Source organism: Bos taurus, chromosome 6 (genome assembly GCF_002263795.3).
Source record: "Bos taurus isolate L1 Dominette 01449 registration number 42190680 breed Hereford chromosome 6, ARS-UCD2.0, whole genome shotgun sequence".
NCBI lineage: Eukaryota > Metazoa > Chordata > Mammalia > Artiodactyla > Bovidae > Bos > Bos taurus.
In genome coordinates this window covers 44,733,975-44,754,655 of record NC_037333.1, presented here as the reverse complement: position 1 = coordinate 44,754,655, position 20,681 = coordinate 44,733,975, and the positions used below count along the sequence as shown (strand labels likewise).

At 42.2% G+C, this 20,681-nt stretch overlaps 2 protein-coding genes across 4 annotated transcripts in view; one reads left to right on the top strand and one right to left on the bottom strand.

Annotated features, from left to right (window-relative positions):
- The window catches only part of PI4K2B (phosphatidylinositol 4-kinase type 2 beta), a 102,987-nt gene extending 87,007 nt beyond the window's left edge, over positions 1-15,980 (bottom strand). The window contains exon 1 of the mRNA XM_059887517.1: positions 15,856-15,980. Coding sequence (XP_059743500.1) covers positions 15,856-15,940 — 85 coding nt within the window. The 5' untranslated portion in view covers positions 15,941-15,980. The remainder of the gene's footprint in view (positions 1-15,855) is intronic.
- Positions 15,981-17,414: 1,434 nt separating this feature from the next.
- SEPSECS (Sep (O-phosphoserine) tRNA:Sec (selenocysteine) tRNA synthase) overlaps positions 17,415-20,681 on the top strand; it is a 39,283-nt gene continuing 36,016 nt past the window's right edge. The window contains exons 1-2 of one of the 3 annotated variants that reach the window (XR_009494855.1): positions 17,415-17,820; positions 19,362-19,516. Coding sequence is in view for 2 of the 3 variants with exons in the window: in XM_059887744.1 (XP_059743727.1) it covers positions 17,656-17,820; positions 19,362-19,516 (320 nt within the window). In the remaining variant the exon portion in view is untranslated. Of the gene's footprint in view, positions 17,821-17,861; positions 18,016-19,361; positions 19,517-20,681 lie in introns of those variants that run through there. The other 2 variants (XM_059887744.1, XM_002688175.6) reach the window with 2 other exon arrangements.

Here is a 20,681-nt window from a genome sequence, read left to right as displayed (position 1 = left end):
GACCGAGCCACCAGGGAAGCCCCGAACAGAATTAGGTATGATAAATAAGGTTCGGCTTCCCTGGTGGCTCTTGAGAGTCCCGTGGACTGCAAGGAGATCAAACCAGTCAATCCTAAAGGAAATCAGTCCTGAATATTCATTGGAAGGACTGATGCTGAAGCTGAAACGTCAATACTTGGTCCACCTAATGTGAAGAACTGACTCACTGGAAAAGACCCTGATGCTGGGAAAGATTGAGGGCGAGAGGAGAAGGGGATGACAGAGGATGAGATGGTTGGATGGCATCACTGACTCGATGGACCAGGAGTCTGAGTAAACTCTGCAAGTTGGTGATAAACAGTGAAGCCTGGTGTGCTGCAGTCCATGGGGTCACAAAGAGTCGGACATGACTGAGCAACTGAACGGAACTGAACTGAAATAAGCTTCAAAGCCAGAGTACTGCAAATGCAGTTTGGGGTCTCTGGTCAGTTTTGCTGGCATTTATTGATATAATTATAGTTTTCTTAACTTTATGCAATAAATTTTACTTCAGTGAATGTTTAGGACAGTGTTTGGCAAAAACTGATCTCATAATTTTTATAAATTCAAATGTAACTCAGTGTACCATGGGCAGAGAATTGTCCTTGATGTCTTAACCAACTGCTAACCAGAACTCTGCCTCTGTTTGTATTCACTTTTACTTCGATTGGACATCTCCTAAAATCCCAAGAAGGAAATATTTCTAAGCTATAAAGAACTTGGGAACTTGTTTTTCAAAAGTACATTTCTTTTTTTTTTCTTTTTCTTTTTACCAGTCAAGGAATTTTGAGAAATGTACCACTTGCCTAAGGGCAGATAATTTAAGATCTCTCTTGTGATGGCTTCAAATAAGTCAGTGATTGGAAAGCTGATGCATGAATTTAAGACATTATTATTCTACACTGATGCTTCAGAGGAGGAAACTAGTTAAGGGAATATTTTCCTCCCTAACATTTTATCCCTGCTGAAATAAGTCAAAATACCCAACGTTCTTTGTATTCAGAGGTGACACTGGTACCAGCACAACTGTCAGCTGCTGTCAATCCCAGGCTATTGGAAGCAATGTCATGGTACTTTAACTTGCTTTTCACTTTGCTCAGCATGTCTTTGAAGCATCGCCTCTACTCGTCTCTTCCACAGCTCACTGTTCAGCCAAATTGCACTATTTCAGCAGGAACTCGGCGAAATACTTTAAAGCTAGTGGACCAGCCTCCTTCTTGTTGAGGTTTTAAGTCTGTTTTTCAAAGAGAGATCCTCAGACAGGCACCAGCCACAATGCCTGGGGAGCTTGTTACGTTGCCTATTCCTGTACCTTATCTCTCAAAGGATTGGATTCAAAAACTGGGAATGGGAGAGCAGATAACCAGCATGTTAAGCAAACGCCCCTGGTGACGTCTATGCACTGATGGTTAGGACCTCTGATACAGTCACCAATTATGTTTTGGTTGAGCCTCATGTATTCCTTTACACACTGGGCTGGGACATCAACAGTCTGTAGAAGCCTATTTCCAGAAATACATCTGGACATCTTCACAAAAGGCAGGTCAATTCATATGACTCAAAGCTTTGCAGAAAACCCCCATCCCTTAAATATTTAATGGCTTATATTTTGAAAATGTCCCATGTGCAATCAAGTATATGTCTTTCTAAATGGCTAAATAGATCTGGAACAAAGAAAACAAGCCAAATCCAAAACAGTAACTCTGATATGTTACTGATTTACATATCAGTTACTCTCATTGAATAGTAAGAGTAGAATTATGACCTTTGGTGGGAATGGAAGAATGCCTCACCTTGGCTGATACATAGGCAAGAACTCTTTCAGGTATTCATTAAGAAAATGAAAATAATTACAGTATCTTGGGCTTCCTTCCAGACAGGTATCTTCCTCGCCCTGCTCAGGGCAGTCTGCACTTCTGCTCTGGTGACCCAGATGCAGCTCCCTAGGCTCAGAACTTCCTTTCCATCTGTATTGTTTCTGCAACCACTGAGAACATTTCTGCCCATTTTTTAAAAAAGAACTTTTGATTGTGAAATAATTACAGATTTGTTGGAAATTAAAAAAAAAAGAAGTATAGGGAGCTTTAATATGCCCTGATGAACCCAGCTTCCCCACGGGTAATATCTTGCACAACTGTAGTACAGCATCAAAGCCAGGAAGCTGATACTGGTGGCTGGTATGATCTACGGAGCTTCTTCAAATTTGACCAGTTCTACCCACACTGTGTGTGCTGTGTGTGTGTGTGTGTGTGTAGATCTATGCAAATTTATCATACATGTAGATTAGCATAACTACTTCTGACACTAAGCTACATAACTCTTCCATCACCCAAGGCTCCCTTGTACTACTACTTCACAGCCACAGCCAGCCTCCTCTCCCACCATCTCTGTGTGTGTACGTGCTCAGTCACTCATTGGTGTCAGACTCTTTGCGACCTCATGGACTGTAGCCTGCCAGGCTCTTCTGTCTGTGGAAATGTCCAGGCAAGAATACTGGAGTGGGTTGCCATTTCCTCCTCCAGGGGATCTGTCCGATCCATGGATTGAAAGCACATCTCTTGGGTCTCCTGCATTGGTAGGCAGATTCTTTACCACTGTGCCACCTGGGAAGTCCACTACGTCTCTAACCCTGAGCAATAGCTAATCTGTTCTCCATCTCTATAACTCCATACAATTATTTTTAATAGCATTTTAATAGCCTTGGAGCAACTTCCAACCATGCTGAGCTTCCTGCCTAAACTGTCCAAGTTGTCTCCCAAGGCACCAATGACTGTTTTTGTTCATGCCCTCGTTATAAACTTGCATACATTTTTAGTGGTCTGACTATAAATATAATATTCCTAAAAGCATTATTTTGAATGTATAATTTTGCTGAATGTGTGGTTTTTCAGCAACGTTTATTATGGGAGAGCAGAAATATTCGTATAATGACTCCAACATAATTGAGTTTATTTTTTACCAAAAGAAGAGTTCAAGGAAGATCTTCTGTTCTGTGAGCATTTCTCCTTCAACTGGCAATCAAGTACCTACACTCTTTTCATCTTCTGACTCTGTCACTTTGATGGTTAATTTTATGTGTCAGCTGCACTGGGTCGAGGGTGCCCAGAGGTTTGGTTAAACATTATCTCTGGGTGTATCTGTGAGGGAGTTTCTGGATGAGATATTTGAATCAGTACATTGAGAAAAGCAGATTGTCATCCCTAATGTGGTCAGGCCTTATCGATTCCATTAAAGTCCTAAACAAAATAAAAGGCTGATTACAAAAGAATTCTTTCTCTCTCCCTCTCTCTATATATATCCTATAAGTTCTGTTTCTCTATCAAACCCTGCCTAACATAGCTACCCTTGGGGGCCACGCACAGCAGCAGCTGTACCTCTCTAGAGGATGGGTACACAGAGAATGGGGCAAGCACAGCTACTTCTTTGAGATTTGACTAGAAAAGGCCTGATTGTTTCACTTACACCCCATTGAATGCGTGAACTCAGTCATGTGGCCACACTAAATCACAACAGGGGTTGAGGAAAGTTGTCTAGTTCAAAGGACATCTCTCTACTAACTTCTAAAAATTGAGGTTTCCTTAGGAGCAAACACCAGGAGAAGAAATGGCTTTGGGGCAGGCAAAAATAATGTCTGAAATAAGGATGAATGCAAAGATGATGCTATAAAAATGTTCACCACAGAATTGTTTATAACAGTGAAAATATTTTAACAATCTAAATAACCTGTAATAGGAGATTGGTTAAATACATTATAATGAATTCATAACATTATAAAATACGACATTTAAAATGGTATTTCAGAAGAAAACATGCTTTAGAATGACATGGAAAATGTTATAATGCATTGTTAAAGTATGAAAGGCAGGTAATGAAACATATACAATATATTTCCTCTTTTGTAAAACAACAACAGAAGTAGCAGATATGGGCACAGAAGAGAGACTGGATGAGTATATACAACAATTTTAATAGAAACGGTTATCTTTCTCTGGAAAACTATAGGTGATTTTTATTTTCTTCTCTTTTTTAAAATCTGAATTTTCTAATTTGGGGGGTATATACCAAAAATGTATTACACTTGAAATGGAAATAATAAAAAGTTAGTTAAAATGAAGATCATGAGTATAGATGACCATTACACTGGTGCCCTGGTTTGAATCCTCACTCTATCACTTACTAGTTATATGACCTTAGATGAGTCATTAACCTTTCTAAGTATTGATTTCCTCATCCACAAAATGAGAAGAGTGGTAATAAAAATACTGACCTCATTGTCTTGTTATGAGGCTTAAATAAAATATTGTTCTTATAGTTCAGTACCAGGCCCACAGTAAGTGCTCAAAAAGCTTAACTATTGTTACCATGATCATTATTAATAGTAATAGTACAGTGTCTTAGGGCAACTCAAAGTCATAGGGTTGGAAGGCACATGGAAGTCATTGATGGGTCTTTCCGTTCCTGGGCCAAATATCAATCTTCATAAATAAATTCTTGCTTCCCTCAAATCTACATTGCTTTTCATTCACCTCAGTTTGGTATTATTCTGTTCATAAACTTTCAAACATGTTCTTTGTTATCATTACTATTCAGCCTAAACTCCATCTAATTTTTCAAAATCACAAATTACAATATTATTTCCTTTTAGCAAAAGATTACACCATCAATCAATCATCATTACACATCATTTCTAAAGAATTTGGCTCTTAAGTGACTTCTAAGCAATTAGGATGACAACATTCTTTTTTCTTTCTTTTCTCTGTTGTTATCCAAGTGGTGGTAGGGGCAGAAAATGAAAGTCTCTCAGTCTTGTCCAACTTTTTGCAATCCCCTGGACTATACAGTCCATGGCATTCTCCAAGCCAGAATACTGGAGTGGGTAGCCTTTACGTTCTCCAGGGGATCTTCCCAATCCATGGATCAAACCCAGGTCTCCTGCATTACAGGCGGATTTTTTACCAGCTGAGCCACAAGGGACAGAGAAGGCAATGGCACCCCACTCCAGTACTCTTGCCTGGAAAATCCATGGACAGAGGAGCCTGGCAGACTGCAGTCCATGGGGTCGCTAAGAGTGGGGAATGACTGAGCGACTTCCCTTTCACTTTTCACTTTCATGCATTGGAGAAGGAAACGGCAACCCACTCCAGTGTTTTTGCCTGGAGAATCCCAGGGACGGTGAAGCCTGGTGGGCTGTCGTCTCTGGGGTCGCACAGAGTCAGACACGACTGAAGCGACTTAGCAGCAGCAGCAGAGCCACAAGCGAAGCCCATGACAACATTATACAGAACTTATTTCTCTTACCACCACACACACACATACTGATATCTGTCCCCATTCCCAGAGTTTCTTTTACGCACAAGCAACTCTTCTGGCTCTCTCCAGCACTTCACTAACTCTTCCCCCTCCCCTAGCTAGAACTTCCTTCTCTTTCTCTTTGGGGAGACTGCCCTGGGCCAGCACTCACTACGGTTACTACTACGGCTGCCATTAAGTCACTTCAGTCGTGTCCGACTCTGTGTGACCCCATAGATGGCAGCCCACCAGGCTCCCCCGTCCCTGGGATTCTCCAGGCAAGAACACTGGAGTGGGTTGCCATTTCCTTCTCCAATGCATGAAAGTGAAAAGTCAAAGGGAAGTCGCTCAGTTGTGTCTGACTCTTTGCAATGCTATGGACTGCAGCCTACCGGTCTCCTCCATCTGGTTAATACTGGATACTGCAGGGGAATCCCATTTGTGTTTGTGTGGGGGTTAGTAGCTCGTCTGGTCCAACTCTTTGCGACCCCATGGACTCTCGTAGCCTGCAAGGCTTCTCTGTCCATGGAATCCCCCAGGCAAGAATACTGGAGTGGGTAGCCATTCCCTTCTCCAGTGGATCTTTCCAACCCAGGGACCGAATCCATGTCCTTTGCATTGTAGGTGGATTCTTTATGATCAGAGTCACCAGAGAAGCCCATTTGGCACGTCTTTAACCTAGACTTTATCAGTGATAGAGAAAATATTTTATCTCCCTTCTGCTTTATCCTTTGTCTTATTTCCTAATTAGTACAAAACCTGGATGGGGAAATAAAACACATACATACAGTTTCTTGATAATATCAAAGGATAATGGTGGGTTTTTGTTGTTGTTTTGCAGGGGGGAGGGTTGATGTGTGTGTTTTGTTTTTACTAAAGCTATAGTAGGAAGCAGGCAGGAAGACAGGTATACTAAAGCATCTAGAGAAGTAAAACTATCTGACTAGGAAAGGAAAGACTAGGTTAGTGGTCAATGTGGATTCAGTTTGCATTTTTAGGACACGTTAGTGCTTCTCAAACTTTAATAGTGCAAAAGAATTACCTGGGAATGTTGTTGAAATTAACAATTATTTTGCTTAATCTAATATTTACAATGTGCCTACAATTTTGAAAGCATACATCTATCTGCATAGCATGTCATATTTGCTCACCTGCCCCCACCTCTGAATATCTCTCATTCTCATTATCAGCAGGCTTATGCTGTTTAACAAGCCACGCCAAAATGCATTGGCTTAAAACAACCACCATTAACATGCTAACAGTTCCCTGGCGTCGGCCCCACTGGGTGATTCCCTCGCTGGTGTTGACTGAGCTTGCTCTTGATCTATGGCCAGCTGCAGGGAGCTAGACTGCTGTTCCCCTGGCAGTGCTGACTGTTGACTTGGGCAAAGGAGAGTACTGGACCACGTGTTTCTCATCACCATCCAACTGGCTAAAGCAGGATTATTCACGTGGCAGCAGGGTGGATCAGCCTACACATATCAGCTCTTCTCACGTCTCTACCTCCGGTACTCTTGCCTGGAAAATCCCATGGACAGAGGAGCCCGGTAGGCTGCAGTCCATGGGTCACTAAGAGTCAGACACGACTGAGCGGCTTCACTTTCACTTTTCATTTTCGTGCATTGGAGAAGGAACTGGCAACCCACTCCAATGCTCTTGCCTGGAGAATCCTAGAGACAGGGAGCCTGGTGGGCTGTTGTCTATGGGGTCACAGAGTTGGACACGACTGAAGCGACTTAGCAGCAGCAGCAGCAGCAGCAAGTCTCTACCTGAATCACATTTGCTGCCATCCATCCCACTGGTCAAAAAGAGCTGCATGACCAAGTCCAGTGTCAGTGTGGGATACAATTACGTAAGTTGTGGATGTTGGATGGGGAAGCATTTGTGGTTCCTTTTGCAATCCAACTGCTGAAGTTCGAGTTGGCCTTTAAGGTCCACTTCCCTACCAAAGTCCCATCAGGCTTATTTTTATCTCCATACTATTACTCTTCTACTGCCCTCCTCCTGGAACACTCCTTCTACCTATCACTGGACAGAGACCTGGTCCACTTTCAAAAAGTATGTCCTACTTAAGCTTGTTGTCTAAGTTGGATGGGATCTTGAATTACACAGCACAGCTCATTCAGACATTCAGACTCATTGTTACTTATACACAGGTTGTATATATTAGATCAGATATTTCTAAAGGATTTTGATTATGGCTCGCTCATCTTTGCATTCCTGTGACATTCAGCAAATAATTTAAATTTGAAGTCCATTCATGTCACTGGGAATGGAAAAATTTCATTCTTTTTTATGGCTGAGTTATGAGGTAATATCAAAAGGCTTTTTTAGTTCCTCTTCACTTTCTGCCATAAGGGTGGTATCATCTGGATATCTGAGGTTATTCTTATTTTCTCCCAGCAATCTTGATTCCAGCTTGTGCTTCTTCCAGCCCAGCATTTCTCATGATGTACATTGCATATAAATTAAATAAGTAGGGTGACAATATACAGCCTTGATGTACTCCTTTTCCTATTTGGAACCAGTCTGTTGTTCCATGTCCAGTTCTAACTGTTGCTTCCCGACCTGCATATAAGTTTCTCAAGAGGCAGGTCAGGTGGCCTGGTATTCCATCTCTTGAAGAATTTTCCACAGTTTATTGTATCCACACAGTCAAAGGCTTTGGCATAGTCAATAAAGCAGAAACAGATGTTTTTCTGGAACTCTCTTGCTTTTTCCATGATCCAGCGGATGTTGGCAATTTGATCTCTGGTTCCTCTGCCTTTTCTAAAACCAGCTGGAACATCTGGAAGTTCACGGTTCACATATTGCTGAAGCCTGGCTTGGAGAATTTTGAACATTACTTTACTAGTGTGTGAGATAAGTGCAATTGTGTGGTAGTTTGAGCATTCTTTGGCATTGCCTTTCTTAGGGATTGGAATGAAAACTGACCTTTTCCAGTCCTGTGGCCACTGCTGAGTTTTCCAAATTTGCTGGCATATTGAGTGCAGCACTTTCACAGCATCATCTTTCAGGATTTGAAATAGCTCAACCGGAATTCCATCACCTCCACTAGCTTTGTTCGTAGTGATGCTTTCTAAGGCCCACTTGACTTCACATTCCAGGATGTCTGGCTCTAGGTGAGTGATCACACCATTGTGATTATCTGGGTCATGAAGATCTTTTTTGTACAGTTCTTCTATGTATTCTTGCCACATCTTCTTAATATCTTCTGCTTCTGTTAGATCCATACCATTTCTGTCCTTTATTGAGCTCATCTTTGCATGAAATGTTCCCTTGGTATCTGTAATTTTCTTGAAGGATCTCTAGTCTTCCTCATTCTGTTGTTTTCCTCTATTTCCTTGCATTGATCATGCTGCATAAGATCATGGCATCTGGTCGCATCACTTCATGGGAAATAGATGGGGAAACAGTGGAAACAGTGTCAGACTTTATTTCTGGGGCTCCAAAATCACTGCAGATGGTGATTGCAGCCAGGAAATTAAAAGACGCTTACTCCTTGGAAGGAAAATTATGACCAACCTAGATAGCATATTGAAAAGAAGAGATATTACTTTGCCAACAAAGGTCCATCTAGTCAAGGCTATGGTTTTTCCAGTGGTCATGTATGGATGTGAGAGTTGGACTGTGAAGAAAGCTGAGTGCTGAAGAATTGATGCTTTTGAATTGTGGTGTTGGAGAAGACTCTTGAGAGTCCCTTGGACTGCAAGGAGATGCAACCAGTCCATCCTAAAGGAGATCAGCCCTGGGTGTTCATTGGAAGGACTGATGCTGAAGCTGAAACTCCAATACTTCGACCACCTCATATGAAGAGTTGACACTGGAAAAGACCCTGATGCTGGGAGGGATTGGGGGCAGGAGGAGAAGGGGACGACAGAGGATGAGATGGCTGGATGGCATCACCGACTCGATGCACATGAGTTTGGGTGAACTCCGGGAGTTGGTGATGGACAGGGAGGCCTGGCGTGCTGCGATTCATGGGGTCGCAAAGAGTCAGACACGACTGAGCAACTGAACTGAACTGATGAGGTAATATTCCATTGTGTATATATATGGAGAGAGAGAGAGAGAGAGAGAGAGAGAGAGCACATCTTCTTTATCCATTAATCTGTTGATGGACACTTAAGTTGCTTCCATATCTTGGCAATTGTAAATAATGCTGCTATGAATATTAAGGTGCATGTATCTTTCTATTAGTGTTTCTTTAAAAAAAAAATACACCTAGGAGTGGATTTGCTGGGTTATCCAGTAGTTCTGGCTTCCCTGGTGGCTCAGACAGTAAAGAATCTGCCTGCAATGTGGGAGACCTAGGTTTGATCACTGGGTTGGGAAGATCCCTGAAGAAGAGAATGGCTACCCACTCCAGTATTCTTGCCTGGAGAATTTCATGGACAGAGGAGTCTGGTGGGCTACAGTCCCTGGGGTTGCAAAAAGTCAGACATGATTGAGTGACTCACACACACACACACACACACACACACACACACACACAGTAGTTCTACTTTTAGTTTTTTTTGAGAAACTTCCATAGCATTTTCCCCATAGTGACTGCATCAATTTACATGCCTACCAACAATGCAGGAAGGTTCCCTTCTCTGAACATCCTTGTCATTATTTATTATTTGTGTTCTTTTTGACAATAGCCATCCTGACAATTGTTAGATGGTATGGCATGGTGGCATTGATTTGCCTTTCTCTAATGATTAGTGATGTTGAACATCTTTTCATGCACTTATTGGCCATCTGCATTAAAAGTAGGTATTCTTACTGCTTCCTTTTACACATTCAGTTCAGTTCTGTTCAGTTCAGTTCAGTTCAGTTCAGTCGTTCAGTCATGTCTGACTCTTTGCGACCCCATGAATTTTAGCATGCCAGGCCTCCCTGTCCATCACAAACTCCCGGAGTTCACTCAGACTCACATCCATCAAGTCAGTGATGCCATCCAGCAATCTCATCCTCTGTCGTCCCCTTCTCCTCTTGCCCCCAATCCCTCCCAGCATCAGAGTCTTTTCCAATGAGTCAACTCTTCGCATGAGGTGGCCAAAGTACTGGAGTTTCAGCTTTAGCATCATTCCTTCCAAAGAAATCCCAGGGCTGATCTCCTTCAGAATGGACTGGTTGGATCTCCTTGCAGTCCAAGGGACTCTCAAGAGTCTTCTCTAACACCACAGTTCAAAAGCATCAATTCTTCGGCGCTCAGCCTTCTTCACAGTCCAACTCTCACATCCATACATGACCACTGGAAAAACCATAGCCTTGACTAGAGAGACCTTTGTTGGTAAAGTAATGTCTCTGCTTTTGAATATGCTATCTAGGTTGGTCATAACTTTTCTTCCAGGGAGTAAGCGTCTTTTAATTTCATGGCTTCAGTAACCATCTGCAGTGATTTTGGAGCCCCAAAAAATAGGAAAATAAAAAACAGAGAAGTAAAGTAACTTGATCACAGAGCCAGGAAGCCTAAGATCAGGATTTGAATCCATATCTCTTGAACTCAAGAGCCTAGCCTTTTAATTTGGAGAAGGAAATGGCAACCCACTCCAGTACTCTTGCCTAGAGAATTCTATGGTCAGAGGAGTCTGGTAGGCTACTATCCATGGGGTCGCACAGAGTCGGACATGACTGAAGCGACTTAGCAGCAACTGCAGCAGCCTTTTCAATTAGTTTCCTAATGGAATGAAAATAAATGGTGTTGAATATTCCATATGCAGGTAATTAGGAACTGAACAAAGAGTATATTTGTCCACTTTGGAATGCAAGTCACGCTTTTTAGGGCTTCTCATAGAGATGAGCTCAGAGGTTTGATTCAGATCAGTAGGTTCACAAGATATTCTCACTTCTCTGTACAAAGTTTTCAGACTCTGGAAAACTGAATCATTGATAAAATGATTCCAGCTTCACAAAAAGCTGAAAAAAAGCTAGAATGCTAACTCATTAGTGTCTAGGGAGATAGAGAAGTTACAACCACACCAGCACAGGTGTCAGATGGGTAGCATGGTCTTTTATCAACAGGGAAACCAAGATGAAAAGGTTGCAGAGTGTATTTACTTCCTTCCTTCCTTCTGAAGAAGATTTGAGTCCATTGCAAAGGGAGTGGTTATTTTAAAGCAATACAGTCACTGATGAGGCATGGTGAGTCATTCTTGATGAAAAGGCTAAATCTGCCAAGCTGACAGAAAGACTCATATTGAGTCATTAGTACTCCATCTCTTTTGAGCAGTACTGGGGAAATTCTTCTTTGTCAACAACCACACTTTCAATATTCCATAAGGACATCAGTATTGATTGGGCTCCCCTTTCTTGGTTTGGGATTGTGAAGTCTGCTCTATTCTGATTCTTCTAACTCTGATTACTCCCTCCCCAGCATCACAGTAGCAATTTGGGCAGCTGTCACCAGGAGATGACAATGCCTCAGACTTAGTTACACAGGGATGGGGTAATTGGTCAATCTTCCAGGAGGTATGAATAACTCAGGGAGGATAATGTTACCAGGTAAAGTGAATGATGTTTTAAAAACACTGTTTTTCTTCACATGTGAAAAATGTGACAACTGAGATTGTGAAAGAAATAAATCCAAACACCTAGTGTAGTAGGATTGAGTGCTGGCAGTGGACATGGCTCTAGGTATTTAACTGTGAAGGGACTTAATGTAGGGAATAAGGTGTTTACAAAATCATTGAGGGGTCAAGGGATATGGACTCTAGACTGGGCCTCTGGAAATGCATTCTAGAATACTACAGAACTGACCTACCAGGGGAACTACCACCTCTGTGGCTACTGCTAAGGCTGCTTATGTCAAGAACCCAGAGCTGAGACTGTGTTCCTGGTATCAGGAGGCCATACCACCTCTGGATCCCAGGACAAAAAATTCCATGTCTCTACTGCCTTGTTTGCCAGTGACAATTAACAGTCAGAAAAAAAGCAGGAAATGTCTTCCACCTTCTAAGTCTCATGGAAGTACATCTAATTAGCTAAACTTAATTTGTTTCTATAATGCTAGTTGGGAGTCCAGAGAATGTAGTTTGTAATTGTCCAGTTTTTAGTAAGGGGGCTTCCCTGGTGGCTCAGACAGTAAAGAATCTGCCTGCAATGCAGGAGACTTGGGTTGGGAAGATACAGTGGAGAAATGAATGGCAACCCACTCCAGTATTCTTGCCTGGAGAATTCCATGGACAGAGGAGCCTGGCGTGCTACAGTCCATGAGGTTACAAAGAACTGGACAATGCTGAGCGACGAACACTTTCACTTCTAGTAAGACCAATGAGAAGTAGGCTGAGCGAGACAGTCCACACTCTCCACACTCAGGGTCAAGTGACACACTCACTGCCATGGCCACAAATGGCTGCAACAGCAGAAACCAAGGTCTCCCACTTGCTGAGTGCTCCATCAGTGCAAGTACTGGGCTGAGTTCTTTACACCTGTCATTCCTTCCCTGCACTATTATTAGGATCCTTTCATAGAGGAGAGAGCTGGGGTCTTTCTAGACAGACAGGTAAATTGCACAAGTTTATGCTGGTGCTGACTTCCCTATAGCTCAAATGGTAAAGAATCTGCCTGCAATGCAGGAGAGCAGGGTTCGATTCCTGGGTAGGGAAGATCCTCTGGAGACGGGAACAGCAATCCACTCTAGTTATTCTTTCCTGTAGAATCCAATGGACAGAGAAGCCTGGTGGACTACAGTCCATGGGGTCACAAAGAGTCGGACACAACTGAGTGACTAACACACACATGCTGGAGGAAGAGGAGGAGCCAGCCTCTGAGTTCCATCTGCCTGATTCCAGAGGCTACTTTCTCACTGCTACTTGACCACCAGCCACCCAGTTCTTTATCACTGCTCCCCCACCCACCATCACTCTGAGCCAAGGGCCTCTGAGCGAAGGGCCTCTTCACTCTCTGTTAAATGCAGCAAGCCTCAGGCTCTGGGCCAGTTCACAGACTCCTGAGAAGTCTCCCACAGCTTTCTTCTTGGTCCCTGCTTTTGAAGTTATTGCAATAATCTCAGTTTTCCTGCTTGGAAGAAGCTTTCTCTACCCACCTCTCCTCCTTCTGGAGAAAGAATTGCTTTACTCATCCCAAGGAAGGTCTTCATTTCCCTTCTGCTACATCCACATCTACTTTTATTTCATCTCTCTCCATCTGAAATACAGATGAAGGCAAGACCAGGATCTCTGAATTCTGAGTCTTAGCAAAATGCAATTACTATATTTCTTTTTTCTTGTTCTAATCACAGGAGACTTCTCTGAGAAACCTAGTTACTGATTCTACCACTCCCTTACTTCCTACTTCTGACTCCTCTTTGAAGCTTGACATTGGTGTGAAAGGTATTTTGCTTCAAATTGCTTAAGAGGTCTCATTAATGAGGTTGACGACAGCCATATCCTGCCATGCTTTGTGAGACTTGTCATTTCCCCCTACCCTGAACATTTAGAACACATGTGAAAGGAATGACAAAGTGATATGGTCATTATTTGTTTATTTGCATCTGTCTTTGGAAAATATCTCCTTAATTTGAAATACCCTCATCTCATGAGGTGTCACTGATTTGTCTCTGGCTCTCTCACCTCTCTTCATATCTGGGTTCATTCAGCAACCACCAAATGATAAGCAATCTCTGGGACTCATTCTAATTATTTATTCATTCAAATCTGTGAATGCTTACCTTGTGCCAGACACCACACTAACTGCTAGAAAAGTAGGTGAATAAATAGTCATAGTTTCTGTTTTCCAGGAGGTTTCTTTCTAGACATCACCAATGCAGTTTTAAGTAAATATATAAGGAATCTGCCTGCAATGCAGGAGACATGGGTTGGATCCTAGATGGGGAAAGAGCCCCTGGAGAAGGGAATTGTTACCCACTCCAGTATTCTTGCCTGGAGAATCCCATGGGCAGAGGAGCCTGGCAGGCTATAGTCCATAAGCTTGCAAAAAGTCTGACAGGACTGAAGCGATTTAGCATGCACACATGCATGCCCTCTTCCTACATGAGCCTCCATTTGCATAACAGTCGCCCCTCTAAGAAGTAGGAATGCATCTAAAGTTTACCAACTTGTCCATTTTTAAAATGAGACTTCTAGCACTGTGCTCAAAGTCAGGTACTACTTCAAAAGCTTACATTCAAGTATGTTTGGTCTTCGGTTAATTGACTAGCTCTATTAAGTGCAATAAAGTTCTGCCATTTGGGCTGATTTTTACCTCAGGAAGAGGACTGATTTCCAAAGGAGAGATTAAGTTAGTGATAGTATATCCTGCTTGATAACCTCCAGATTCAGTTTTGAGGTATGAGCCATCAACAAATAATATTAGACCTCAGTTCTCAGTGGCATTCTCTAATACATTTGAGTCATGTACAGAACATCCCCTAACAAAGGCAAGACAATTGTGCTGTTCACCTTCCTCTGGCAGAGTGGCAAAATTCAGTGTTGGAGTGGTGATTAGTTAGTAATGTGAGAGTACAAGAGTAATAATGTCACAGGAGGTTAATCAGCTGGCTGAAAAGTGTTGCATGTTCTCAGCCAGCATTAATGTCTGTCCTATATGAGGAACTATGAGGTCAAATGAGGATCCTAGAGCTAGTTCAGTAAAAACATCAACAATTACTTATTTTTTTAAGCAACAGATACTACTATGGGGGATAAATCTTTCCAATGAGGTCAAAGGTCTAGCAATAGATTTTTGATGGTTCCCATGAAGTTGAATTAAAACCCCAAGGGTTTGTCCAGATTACTTATGCACATATAGACAAAAGGGATTTTTGTATTTAGAAATGCCAGTAAATGAAGCTATTGAAGAACTTTTTTCCTTTTTCAGAGAACCTTTCTGAAAAAGGAAAACACTTTCAATATACTGACTTATCTTTGAGCACTTGAGGTGAGTAAATACAGATAGTTGAACAAAAATGACAGGGTTTAATTTAGTAATAGTAGCATCCCTGTCTACCGGGAATTGATGAGGCTGACCATCCGTATATAAGCAGCAGCCATTTTTCCTGGAGGAAAAGAGATTCTAAGCTTAGACGACCTCAGGAGAGCTGGCAATAGTTGGTTAAAAGAGATGTTTGGTCTCTTTGTGTTTCAAGACCACTCTGAACATAGACCCAACAAATTTTCCACCCTTGGCAGGTGAGTGAATTTGAGTGAACGCCCTCTAGATCAAAGGCAAACTCTCAGAACAAAAATCAAGATGAAAGTTGAATCTCATCCAGTTTCACTGGTGACTCATGACAAAATTTGTCCAAGTGGATGCTGGTCTGGTAAGAACAGCCCTCATTAGATCAATACTCATCAGTCTGTGACACTGGTTGGAACAACAGTTTAGAGGACCTGTGCCTGTGTTCTACCTTATGATTCTTCTTCCTATGACAACACTTTCAAACAGCACAATACAAAATAGAAGTATTAAAGAGAACCAAAAAGCATGGAAAGGAATGGTCTGATTCCAAGGATGTCAAATATATGGGAACTAATAACAAAACCTGGGTAACAAACTTATAATAAATAGTTGAATAACTCAACACAAAAACAGTGGAGCCCAGATTTGGCACTAACTTACCATGTTGACACAGACTTGACAGCCAGAAGCAGGGGGGCATTGGGGTATCTGTGAGAACCTCATCCGGCTGAAGGCTGGGGTCCATGGTGATGGACAGTTCAGATCGTGTCTCAGTGGAGTCTCCAGGAAAACTATGGAAATGAATGAAAACCATCCAAATAACAGAAACTTCAGAACTAGCAAGTTCTAGAAGAACTTGCTAGTGTAAGAGATTTAGTCATCATCACTTGCATTTGGCAGACTCAAAGGCAGGCAGGGGAGTGGAAAAGCTTTATGTTAGAAAAGGGGAAGGGTTCAGGTGTGCTCTGATTGGAGACTGTTGGCAAGGGGAAGCTGTTGAACATTTATCATATAGATGTTCAGTGCTGTGCTTTGAACACAAGTGTCAAACATAACCCTCATCAATAAGGAGCTCACAGTCTAGCTGAGGAAGACAGAAAATTATCAACTGAAATGCAATCTGGCAAGTATCATGGCTGATAAATGGCAGGATGGTTTGGGAATACACAGTAGGAACAGTGGTTGAGTGTGAAAGCTTTAGTCATTCAGTTGTGTCCTTTGGGACCCCATGGACTGTAGTTTACCAGGCTTCTCTGTCTATAGAATTCTCCAGGCAAGAACAGTGGAGTGGGTTGCCATTTCCTTCTCCAGGGGATCTCTCCAACCAAAGGATCAAACCTAGCTCTCCTGCATTGCAGAAAGATTCTTTACTGTCTGAGCCACCAGGTTACCTGTTAAACAATGAGTCCCAGGGGAGTGGGGTGTGGTGGGTGTAGGGGATTGGGAGCGAAGGGTCTGATTTGTAAAGATTACTGATTTCAGTGGATTTCCATGGTGTAAATACTCCCACCCTGGCCAGTTTTAATTTACCAGTAGGATGCCACTAAACAGGTAGTTGGAAAGAGATGTGAAGTAAGGTGCCATTATATCCTGTTTCCACCATACAGTACAGCAGATGTAAATAATCTCAAGATCACAGATAATAGTAAAATGTAGAAAAATAATTGGGAAATTACAAGTTTGAGTGTTTAGCATATTTTGCTTTTAAGACAATTGGCTTAATTGTAAACTTACAATTAAGAGCCACTGTATTTAAAAACCAACTCACAAAATTATTGAACATTTGATAATCACCTCTTGAAAGAGAATATGAACTATTGTAAATGGGCCCCAGCATACCACTAGAAAAGAGTAATTTCAAGAATTATTGTAGGCTCACCTAGAGTGAAGACTGCAAGGAAATCAATGGGAGGGATCCTGCCTTTTCATCTCCATCTCAAGCACCTAGTGCTAGGTTGTTGAAAAGTCAAAAGTAACTCATTAATTCAATATTTAAAAAAAAAAAAATTTGAGCCCCTACTATATTCTGGGCACTTTCCCAGGCATTTGGGGAGTACCACAGCAAATACCAAGGCCCTGCCCTTTAGAGGGTTTACATTCTTTTGGGTGTACGTGTGTGTATGTGTATGTTTGTTATAAACGTCTCATCAGGAGGTGGATGATAAGTGTTATGGCCAAAAATTTTGTGGTGCAAAGGAGAAAAGGAGTGGGGGCATTGCTATTTCAAATGGGGTTTCCAGACAACTGTCAATGTTGAGATCTATGAAGGAAGGGATGAACGGATCTGGAATCTGAGAAACATGGCCTGAGTAAGACTGAAGAGCAGACTCAGATATCTCACCATTCAACAGGACTGGAATACAGCGTAACCTAGGAAATTTTTTCTTCAGGGAAGACACTCACTTGGCCCTGACTCTCCTCAGCCGCTGCTCTCAGGTGCAAAGTCGTTCCTTAATATCTATGGGCAGGGCTAATTTCCTGTACTGGTTGAAGCCTGCCAAACGACCTACACCCTTGCGCAGGCGCAAATGCTTCGTCTTCAGGCACACTATTAGGAGCGGTTCGCGCATGTGCGAGAGCGAGACGGAGGTTTTTGTCCCAAGGCCTTCCCGTACCGTCCAGGAGGTGAGTCGTCTCCTGGTTCCGGGGTGTATTTGTTGTGTGTCAGTTGTTCTCCGGTCTCCGACAGCTGTCGCCACTACGGACATGAACCGCGAGTTCTTCGCGGCGGGCGAGCGGCTGGTGTCGCCGGCTTACGTGCGGCAGGGCTGTGAGGCCCGCCGCTCGCACGAGCACCTCATGCGGCTACTTCTGGAGAAGGTACTGGGCTCTGGGGTCCCTCCCCAACCGCCGCGCCCCCCAGGCTCCGGCTCCGCCCAGCGCCCCTGTTAGTTCCAGGACATGCCCCACCCGCTCGTATTTGCTGTCTGAACCCTGTCCCCAGACCCTGTCGCAGATTGGCATTGCCCTGTACCGGCTTGCACCGCTCAGGTCCTTCTCAGCTTCGCCAGTGCCGCAAAACCCAGCGTTTTTAGGGGATACGAGGTTTTCGGGATTTTGAGACCCCCCCTCCTTTTTTTTTTTTCCCTAACTTCGGGTTGGAGAAGCGAGGGGGAGGGGCCACATGATTTAGTTTTTTGTTTGCGGGTAGGGCAAAGTTCGCCTCTTCCAACTTTCACTACTCCCAGGAAACACGTGATGTTTAAATAAACTTAGGTTTATTAACTGGAAGGACTTACCTGGTGACAAAGAATCCGCCCGCCAATGCGGGAGACGTGGGTTCCATTCCTGGGTCGGGAAGACCTCCTGAGGAAGGAAATGGCAACCCACTCCCAATTTTCTAGCCTGGACAGTCCAGGCTCCATGGACAAAGGAGCCTGGCGGACTACAGTCCGTGGGGTCTCAAAGAGTCAGACAGGACTTAGCGACAAAACAAGGCACTTAAAATCAGTCAATCCTAAAGGAAATCAACCCTGAATATTCACTGAAAGGACTGATGCTGAAACCCCAATGCTTTGGCCACCTGATGCAGGGAGCCGACTCATTGGAAAAGACCGCGAAGCTGGGAACGATTGAAGGCAAAAGGAGAAGGGGGCGACAGAGTATGAGATGGTTAGGTAACACCCCGGGATGGACAGGAATTTGAGCAAAGTCTGGAAGATAGTCGAGGACCGAGGAGCCTGGAGTGCTGCAGTCCTTGGGGTCTCAAAAGAGTCGGACCCGTTAGTGACTGAACAACATGCTAACTCACAGCAAGTGTTGCTAAGGAACTTCACAGTTCTCCTGGTTCTTGCCAGCATCCTGAATTTTAATCTCAGTACGGTTTGGCAACCCCAGTTTTAACACCCTGGTTTGAAAAATCCTAGTGGAAGATAAGGTTTATTTGTCTTCAGTTACTTTTGTTACAGCTTTAAACCTGAGTAAATCTCATTGTATGCATTTATCATCACTTCTTGGACGAGTCTGTAGATAATTGTAATGGATTGTAACAAACATTTTGCCTCCTGAGGGTTTCTTCATAGTGTTGAATTCATGTCTGAATTTTAGAAAGCAAGGAGCATGGCAGAATTTGCATGGAAAAGTTTTGAAGTCCGTTGAAGTAGAGTTCTAGGGAATGATGTTTTTTTTAATATAGTCATAAGCTTTTTTTTCCCTCCTTTTTTAAGGGCAAGTGTCCAGAGGATGGTTGGGATGAAAGTACACTTGAACTCTTTTTACATGAACTTGCAATTATGGACAGCAACAATTTCCTGGGCAATTGTGGTGTGGGAGAAAGGGAAGGAAGAGTGGCATCTGCATTAGTTGCTCGGCGACATTACAGGTATGTTTTTTTTTTAAGTACAAAGCATTTCTTTTTTCTTTGTTAAAAACCATGGTGGCAGTATTAATAATATTAAATTATAAAATGTTCCTTTGTAACCTACTTCTTGTTTAAATGGACATGTGAACTAGCTGCAACAGGGAGACGGAAACAATTTATCTGAATAGGTGTTTTTTAAGACAGTAGGGTAAAAGTTCTAGTATGTGGTGGTTATCCTGTCAGGTCTGGGTTGTTAAAAATACTGGCTGTATGTTGTGTTAACAGTGTTTAACCTAACCTATTTGGTTATAAGAGTTTTAAAAGTGTTAGGGTTGTTTATAATTTTCCATGTTTCTTTTCTAACATTGCAAATTTTTTTAATAGAATGCTATATGGATAGAACTTTCCATCATTCACTCACATCTAAATTGAATCCCATTATATGAGTATCCTGCTTTGTTGCAGTAGGTGTAGGAAAGGTATATTATATTTAATTTCAGGTCAGTAAATCACTTTTTTCTTTTGTATTATTTCAGAAACATTATTCCATCAATTCTGACAATGATTTAGTTGTCAGTGGTTTGAAATATGATTTCTCTGTTCTCCAACTTTTCCTTGAAAAATAGGTAAACTCTTTAAAACTCATGTGTTCCATGATTTTAAATCATGATGAAATTTTCCTCAGGATAGTAGAATTTTATTTCAGCCCAAACTATTGTCAAAGCTAATGATAACGAATGTATGAGCTAGATGAAAAATTCATGGTTAAAAATAAGCTGATAACACGGTTGATAATATATGTTAAAAAAAAAAAAAGCTTTGTACCTGAGGTTGCAGAGGTAATGGAGTATGACACTAGTGTTCTGTGATAATTCCTATGTGCAGAGTTTCTAATCTAGGCAACTATAAATGATAAATAAATCAAATTTAAAATGAATGGTTTGTACACTAATTTTATGCTAAGGAGCATATAATTCTTCTAAACTTAAGGCAATGTTTGAAACATCAGTTCATCTCTGTTGCAACTTAGCTCACTGCTCTGATTAGGGAAATGGAAAGAAAGAAGATAAGTTAGTATTGCATATATTCTGGTTTTCCATTGCTGTATAACAAACCACCTCAAAACATAGTGGCTTAAAGCAGTCACTTATGGTTGTCTCTCACAGTTCTACAGGTTACCTGGACT